Source organism: Amphiprion ocellaris, chromosome 7, assembly GCF_022539595.1.
Source record: "Amphiprion ocellaris isolate individual 3 ecotype Okinawa chromosome 7, ASM2253959v1, whole genome shotgun sequence".
NCBI lineage: Eukaryota > Metazoa > Chordata > Actinopteri > Pomacentridae > Amphiprion > Amphiprion ocellaris.
This window is the reverse complement of record NC_072772.1, coordinates 5,173,877-5,183,093: the sequence shown is the minus strand read 5'-3', so window position 1 is coordinate 5,183,093 and position 9,217 is coordinate 5,173,877. Positions and strand designations below refer to the sequence as shown.

The window sequence follows — 9,217 nt, the reverse complement described above, 5'->3', positions numbered from 1 at the left end:
CATATAAGCAAGTCGTATCAAATTTAATCAGAAAAGCTGCAGTATAAATAATGCAAAGGGTCAAGAAAAAGCTTTTAGTTTAGTCTTTTTTAGGTTTGATTAAGTGGAGGGAAGGCCTGGGCAGTAGTGAAACGTAGGGGGCAGTAGTGAAATGTAGGGGGCAGTAGTGAAACGTAGGGGGCAGTAGTCAAACGTAGGGGGCAGTAGTGTGTCACTGTAGCACTGATGCTGCCACAAACTGTTTGGATGATGATTAACAGAAGAAGGTGAGAACAGCAAAGGAAGGAGTTGCAGAAAAATGTGTGACCTCCTTGCTCTGCTCTACATATCACATTTCACAGAAAAAAAAGGTCATCTGTAAAGAAAATGGATGTTTGCTTACTGTAGTTCACTCAGGGGTTTTGCTGTGTTTTCTCAGTCCGGTACCAAACAGAGGTTTATGTTGAGTAACAACCTGTGACTGACATTAGTGAGTCATTTTACTTATAAATGAAAAACAGTGAATAATCAAAGAAATAAAATAAAACTAAAATAAAAATACAACTGGGATATTTTTTAATAATGTGGGGGCAAAAAAGTAGAAGAACTCATTAGTATAATTGGGTCTGGTTTGCTAGAAATCTGTTGTTACTTTAAGATAAAAAACATAAATGAAACACTAATAGTCTCTATGATGATAACTTTGAAAACAACACTTCACCATAAGTCAGCTAAATAAAATATCACATTAATTTAACAACTCTCCCTTGATAGTTCTGAGATGTTGTCAAATGAATCATTGCCAAAACAAGGCAGCCACCATGTGATCACTTCTGCTGTGATCCTGTTTCGGTGTTCGTGTTCAGCCTTAGCTTGATAAATAAAGGTAAACAAACCTGCATCACCTGAAGCAACGCCAGCGGAGACCAGCAGCAGTTGATAAAAGGTTTACTTAAAGCAGGATGAGAACAAAGTGTCACACATATAGTCACTAACACTATTAAACCGCAGGAGTCTCCACAAGAAACCGGGTCAGAAACTGGAAATACCCAAAAGCTAATTGGATTAAGAATCACAGCAGTCATGCTGGTACGAATCAGCAAGTCGTATATAGAACAGGTGCCAATACATAACACAATATCATTTTATTATTTTAAATTCTAATTCTTTTTTTATTTATTTAAAATTTCTAATTTTTTTAAAATTTATTTGTTACTTCTGCATAGAAAAGCAATTGAAAATGCCTTATTGTTGCTATAAACAGAAACTTGCGGTGCCTCATGATATTTTGAAAAGATGCAACTAAATCTCAAAATAAGGTGAATTGAGTTTTAGTTGACACGTAAAGGAAATTACATAGTGGGATGTGCAGAAAAATGAGAGTACGGTAACTTTCTTATAGCTCTCACCAAAAACAGTAGTTTTATCTCACAGTACATTGGTTTACAACTGCCTTGGTCGGTTAATTTGTTTGCTATTGTTTGATTGTTTCTTTAACATGCTAGTTTGAACACATTTGACACATTTTGTGGTGTTAAAATACCAAAGTCGCAATGTTAAATCAGCAACTGAGGTAAAATTACTGTTTTTGTCAATGCAGTCTGGCGGCTTTAAAGAACGTAACATGGAAGGATATTAAAGCTTTGGTTCCCCATTAAAAAGGGCTGCCTGACAGCAACGGAAAGCACAGAAAATATTGCAAATACAATGTACACTTAAACGGATATTGATATATTTGGCTGGGCCTGTTTTTAGATGACTAAAAGATGTTTTGCTGATGACGCTGTCCACAGAAGTCCACTGCTTAGGCTCTGTGCTCCTCTAAACCTGAGGCATACCAACCTGCGTATGCAATATACGAACTATAGGTAAGCACCTTACACAACCCCACTTAAAGGAAACCGAATTATCCCTCTAATTTTTCCAATAATCTGCTCTGGAGCAGTCTAGCTGTGCAGCACTGTGTTCGACCAGTTATACACAATAACAGCTGGTAAACCCACTAATCTGACTTTGTGATACAGGCCTCAGTTTTCATTAAAAGGAAGATGCTCAAATTTTCAGCGTTTCTAGGAAATGTAAGGATTTTTTTATTATTCTTTGCAAAACACGTGTTTCTAAAAAGGTTTATTCCTGACCTGAGTTAGACCAGTTAAACTGCACACACTCCCACTGATCATATAAACATCTGACATAATTAAAAGCTCCCGAAAAGCTATTAAACTTTGTTTTGTTAACTGCTGTTCACAAAAACACGAGTGAACTTTGACAGTTCATTTTGAATGCAAATTTTTACACAATGCCAGACAGCCTCTTATTCAAAATAAACAAACATGTAGCATTGGCAACACAGCCTTATTGACTGTCTCTAAACTAAACTGCAAAATTCAGAATGAGGAAATGCATATTGGATTCAAGATTTCATGTTTCAGAAACAAAATCCCCAAACAAACATGCAGGAGTGATCATGGGATCCCTCTGTGTTGTGTAAAATGTGATGCTCATAATCCACACTTGTGTACAGACGCAGGTCATGTGTGCTAGTTGGGTGATAATCCAGAAGTGTTACTCAGACAGAGGGGGGCAGTAGGTGGGGGCAGAGCAGAGGGATAAATCAACGGAAATAGATGGACCAATAGAAGTTCAGGGCTGATGGAGCGAGAGGGAGAAGAAGGGAGGGAGGGAGATGAAGGAACACAACCAGGGAGACACAGAGAAAGACACCTTACGGTCTTATAGTGAGATAATAAAAAGGACAGAAGACGGATTCTCCAGCTAAGAAAAGAGAAAAATGGCCCAGATATTATTTAACAGAAAACCAACTCAGTTTTTGGTTTAACACGATCTTTTTCAAAGTAATTTTTTGTTTCCGAGCTTTGGGTGCCACAGCTTAACTGCTGCACTGGACCTGCTGAGGAAAACACAGGGCCGCAGGAGGGGCACCAGGAGGAGACGGGCGGCTGCCAGGTCCAGCAGGAAGCTTGAGCACCGACTCCGCGGCGTGATGAGGACGGCCAGGCGAGCCAGCAATGTGGAGGTGCCCTCCTTCCTCCGTCAGCTGGTCAAAGAGACAGAGAAGATGGTCACCTTCTTCTTCAAAGGAGGATCCAGGGAAACGGGGCCCGGAGAGGAGGACGATCTGGATGAGGACGACTCGATGCCGAGCCCCTACCTGGACAGACCCATCCTGGAGAAGCACGTGTCGGAGGGGGGATCCAATTTGGGGGTGAACTATGCTGTGGCGAGCATGCAGGGCTGGAGGGCTCAGATGGAGGACGCTCACACCTGCATGCCCCAGCTGAGAGGAGAGCTGACGGACTGGGGATACTTTGCTGTTTTTGATGGACATGCAGGCACCACAGTGGCACAGTACTGTGCCAGAAACCTGCTGGATCACATCCTGGCTACAGGTACGGGACCATTACTGACCAATAACATAAATCTTAATATTAAAGACAGTTTACCGTGTACATTCTGACTCTAGACATCTGTATGGCAGCCTTAAATGCTTGAAGTTGTTTGTTTGGAAGGAAGGGATACATTTCTAGTTTTTTTTTATGATTTTAAATATTATCACACAGACTTTAACTGAAACTGCAAGTCCATTTGGACCAAAGCATCTGACGCAATATAATCTCACGCAAGGTGGAACCAACTGGGCACGTCAAATGTTTTAACAAGGTTTACTAACACCCAGTGTTTGAACTTCTGGAAAATGAGTAGTCATCTATGTACTGTAGGTGAAATTAAAAACTGTACTGAATAAATACAATAAATTGTTTCAAATAAATCCTTTAAAAAGGAGGGAAATTGGCTTGTTTTAAAAACACAACATGCCTGATTAAGCTAGAGTGAAGGTAAAGGGGATGGGATTACCTAACGTGCCACGTCAGAGCATATATGTGCATACTGACAGATGAACACATACAGTATAATACAACAAAAAAAGAATTCTGGATTTTGTGACATATTGGAAACCCCCGAAAAAGACATCTTTCTTGATTAAATAAATGTCAATACAGCAATACAAAATCTGACACATTGTGCTGCTCATATTATTACTTCATCAACAGAGATGTGGAGGTTTTAGTACTATGACTTTGCACAGGATTACTGAATGGTAAATAAACTCAATACAGTCCCTCAGTTTATATGGTACCAAACAACATGATAATACCACAAACTAGTATTGTGTAAATCTTTGTTAAGGTCAAATGTTTCCCCCCCTCGAATCAAACAGGTGGGATCAAAGCAAGCGAGGACCCCGACCAGGTGAAGGAGGGGATCCGTGAAGGCTTCCTCGACATCGATCGCCACATGCACAAACTGGCTCGCCAGGACAACTGGGACAGAAGCGGCTCGACTGCAGCCGGCGTCATGATCTCACCGCGCCACATTTACTTCATCAACTGCGGAGACTCGCGCACGTTGCTCTGCCACAATGGCCAGGTGGTCTTCTACACCGAAGACCACAAGCCCTTCAACCCCAGAGAAAAGGAGCGCATCCAGAATGCCGGCGGCTCGGTGACCCTGCAGAGGGTCAACGGCTCGCTGGCCGTCTCCAGAGCACTGGGAGACTTTGACTTCAAGGAGGTGGACTGGAGGCCGCAGACGGAGCAGCTGGTGTCGCCGGAGCCGGAAGTGTACGAGCTGGAGAGGACGCCTGGAGATGAGTTCCTCATTCTGGCGTGTGACGGCGTTTGGGATGCCATCGGGAATGAGGAACTGTGTGCATTTGTGCGCAGTCGGCTGCAGGTGTGCGACGACCTGAGAGAGATCTGCACCCAAGTCATTGACCTCTGCCTCTATAAGGTGAGAAGTCAGGCCAGAATACTGTACAGACATCCATGATTAAAGTGGGGCATTCTGATCCTGACAGACATGTCCATCCTTAATTTCTGTGACTGGTCACAGACATGCCAGAACAGACTGCAGATGACTTAATGGAAAAAAAAAACGGGAAGAAACTAATGATTTAGCAATAATACTGCAACTACAAACAGCTTCATTATGACCATTAGGTGCCATGGACACTGTTTGTATTCCAGAGTTGAGTATAAATGGCAACACTTAAGATTTAAGCGTTTTCAACATTTAGGCATCTTTGCTCAATTAGAGTGAAAGGACAACAGATAATGTTTTGTTTTAAATCAGAAACTATTTCACCAAAGACACAGACAAGAATCTGTCCAGATATTTATTGCCATATAGGACTGCTTTGGAGACATTTTAACAAATACCAAAAAAGTTTAACAATTTGGTCCATTAATTAACTACACTGGGGTCACTCAGACAATTCCATGTTTTCCATGAAAACTCACACATGTATTCATGTGTTAAAATAATTGCACAAGGGTTTTCTAACCATCAATGAGCCTTTCAACACCATTAGCTAACACAATGTAGCATTAGAACACAGGAGTGATGGTTGCTGGAAATGTTCCTCTGTACCCCTATGGAGATATTCCATTAAAAATCAGCTGTTTCCAGCTAGAATAGTCATTTACCACATTAACAATGTCTAGCCTGTATTTCTGATTAATTTAATGTTATCTCCATTGAAAAAAACTGCTTTTCTTTCAAATATAAGGACATTTCTAAATGATCCCAAACTTTTGAACGATAGTGTATTTCTGTCAACAGAGCGGTAATCAGCAACGATTGTGACAATTCTAAAAAGATTTTTACAGAAAAAGGCTAAAACAAATGTACTCTCTTGAATGTTATGGGACTGTTTCTCAGGCAGGACACGCAATACACCAAGACCATACGATTACCCCAGAAAATAATCTGCAGATTATCTTCACTAAAGTTAAAAATAATCATCGGTGGCAGCGCAAGAAACAAGCTTAAGATTTTCTGGTCTAACCACAACACAGGTAAAAAGCTCCTCAATTGTGTCAGTTTAGTCAGCATTATAAAATCTTAATGCAACATAAAACAAAGGATCCAAAACAGGTGGCCAAAATAATGTTGTATTTTATCAGTTTAATTATAATGGATTGCTTGTGGATATACAGAATGTGTTAACTGTTAGCGAATTAGTTCAAGCCTCAGTTCATCTCTTGGTCTCATAAACTTTCAATAAGCACAGATTACAGCATAGGAGCTCACAAAAATGACACTGGAAAATACGTATTTAGCTACTTAAATCCCCACACATGTACATGCAGCTGTATCATCCTTCAGTCTTTGCTCAGCAGAACTTCTGCCAATTATTTCAAACTCAGTGGGCTTAACAATAAGCCACACCGTGTTACAGCAGGTGGATTTGTCAATGGGAGGCTGTACTTTACGAAGAGGGCGTGGTGGGCAGGGTCTCTCTGAGGAAGCAGGACACTCACGCTGTTATGTAAGAAGACTTCTCCTGCTCGCTTTCTTTTTCGAATCTGTCCGTCTAAACACCGACGAGCCCTTTGCCCGCCCTATAAATAGCTGTATTAAGGCATCCTGGGACATGAGATACAGGAGGGGAGAAGAGCTGCACATGGTCGGGATTAGAGCTGAATGTGAGTGTGTTGACGGGAGCTTGTACACCCGCTCAGAGGCTTTATCCTGACCGCGATGGGCTGCTATTTATTTCACCTAAAAAGGCTTACTGTACCTTGTTCCAGCACACACTGAGCCTCGCTGCTCACAGCTCTGAGGTCACGGCCAACAGAGGGATGTTTAGAACTCTGCAATATCTCACCCAGAGCGACAGGTTACAGGGGAGTGTTTGTAAATCAGCAATAACGTAAACTTTTATGCATACTTCAGTGCAACATCAGAAGGTACTAATAGCTTACTGGAACGCTAATTTGCTATTACATCAGCATGTAAAAGTTCCCCTGATCAACCGAAATATTATAAATCTGATCATATGACCCGTAATATTTTCCAGTCCTTCTAGCAGTGGAGAAAGCATTCAGATAAAGTAAAACTACCAGCATTCCTGTGTAAAAATACCCTTTGAAGGGTCCTGTATTCAAAGTTCTACTAGAAAAAAGCACGTTTTCAGTAAAATACACTTTGAAAGCACAATTCTCAAAAGTAAAACTGCCCATTATACATGCAGTAACATCCATGTCAGTGATGTATTATTTTTCCACATGGCATTTTGAGATAATAATTATTGAAACATTTACAAATAAACATAATTTTAGTATGTCTGTGGTTGAGGTAGTTAAATGGCTTTATATAGTAGTCAGATCAACTGTATTACAATGTGTCATCATTTATACGCTAATTACGGCTTTTGAAAATCTAAATTTGAGAACAAACAACTAACTATAGCTGTCAAATATATATTAAATGTCAAATATTGCGCCCTGACTGTAGTGGGATAAATGTATGAAGTAACATTAAAATATTCAAGTAAAGTACAAGAACTTCAAGTAATGTAAATGTGCTTAACCATAGCTGTTTCTTGTATTTCCACTTGTGTTAAACCTGCTCTGTCTCCCTCTGCAGGGCAGCTTGGATAACATCAGCATCATCCTTGTCTGCTTCCCTGGCGCCCCCCAGGTGTCCCAGGAGGCACTGCAGCAGGAGGCAGAGCTGGAGCAACAGATTGATGTGAAAGTGGAAGGTGAGCTACTGCATAAATAAGCACACTACACCTTAGATCACTGCTGTCCCCCTGTTTTGTAACCATATGGCTCGTCCATCTCCCTCCACAGAAATTCTCCAGATGATGCGGTCCAGAGAAGAGGACCCCGACCTTCTGTATGTGATTAAATTCCTGGCAGCTGAGGAGATGCCTGGACTCCCACCAGGAGGAGGCATCACCAGCAAGTGAGCCTTAAATCTCCATAATACTGACCAGTTTACAGTAGAAAAAATTTGGGGGGGTGAAAGCAGAAATCTTTTTAATGTACGACCAACATTTCTCTGTTTCCAGGCGAGACTGTATCATCTCAGCATATCAGAAACATGTCATGGCTCTGAGGAGTCAGGAGCCGATGGTAAGAGCTGTTCAATTAGAAAAGCAACTCATGCTAATACAGAGATTTATCCTGGTAAACCAAGTTTCATTTGAATGTAGGATTTCTTTTGACATTTAAACTTAAACTATAAGTCATGACCTCTGACTTTTAAAAGTACAAAAAATAAGTTGAAAAAAATTAGAACTGAAATAAAAACAATCAACATTGGCAGGTTGACAAAATGATTTGAAAACCATTTTGATCATTGGTGATGTGTAATTTAAGAAAAATACACAAATGTCAAAGCACAAGCTTCTAAATCCTGCTTTTTTTTTTTTTTTTTTTTTAGCTTTTCTTAATTTTTTAGGAGAGTAAATTCATTTTGTTGCAGCCAAACTGTGAAAAATGCACATTTCAGCTTCCCAAAGGCCAAAGCGAAATCCTAATTGTGCTTTTGTTTAAAAGCTATTTAGTATTTTAAAACCAAAGCCGCAAATTCATAAATGTGAGGAGCTGGAACCCAAATTTTTTTAAATTTATAAACTTATAAAAGTACTTGTTGCACTGTAAACCTGTAAAATAAAGTTCCATTCTTAACAAAAAAAAAAAACATCTTCTGTGTATATAATGTTCTCTGCACTTCTGCACTGTGTGTTTCTACGTTATTGTTGTACTGCCTTTATACTTTTTTCCTACTTGGAGCTGCTGTAACGGTGAACTTTTCCCACTGTGGGATCAATAAAAGTTTATCTTATCTTATCTTACATGTAAAAAGAAAAGCAGTTCAAACTCTGCATCTTGTCTTGTGACATTTCAGGACATCGAAGGATCAGAGGAGGACTCCAACTAAAGCTGTTACCGTGGAAACCAACTCAGCACCAGCTTCACCATCTCCACTGAGACCAAGATACTTAAATGAGAAACTTTACATTTTAGATGAGCACCAAGCTAAGGACAATTCCTCATGTAATATATTCTCTTTGAGTATGGCCATAAATATTTACTTCCTGGTCGATTAAAATGAAATTTGGATGAAATACTCACTTTGTTGTTTTGTAATATTTGGACTCTACCTTCAAATATGATTTGTTATTTGATGGGAGCTATTTAATAATATTTATGCAATACTTAGCGAGACACAGATAGATGTCTACAATACGCTGGAGGCTTCTGTCTCCATTTACAACACTTTGTGATACTGTATACAAACTGAACATAAAGATAACAAATGACCTGACAGTCCGCTTTCTAAAGCAATGCATCATGCAAAGCTAGAGCAGCTGGACAACAACTTTGATTTCATTTGTGCTCCACGTGCGGCTGCATGTGTA

General features: G+C 40.0%; 1 protein-coding gene across 1 annotated transcript; it reads left to right on the top strand.

The window, feature by feature from the left end:
- The first annotated feature begins 2,653 nt into the window (after window positions 1-2,653).
- ppm1na (protein phosphatase, Mg2+/Mn2+ dependent, 1Na (putative)) lies at window positions 2,654-8,929 on the top strand. The gene is made up of 6 exons (XM_023291004.3): window positions 2,654-3,389; window positions 4,220-4,791; window positions 7,432-7,549; window positions 7,641-7,755; window positions 7,862-7,925; window positions 8,704-8,929. The coding sequence occupies exons 1-6, from the start codon at window positions 2,984-2,986 to the stop codon at window positions 8,734-8,736; spliced, it is 1,308 nt and encodes a 435-aa protein (XP_023146772.1). The 5' UTR covers window positions 2,654-2,983; the 3' UTR covers window positions 8,737-8,929.
- Window positions 8,930-9,217: the final 288 nt, after the last annotated feature.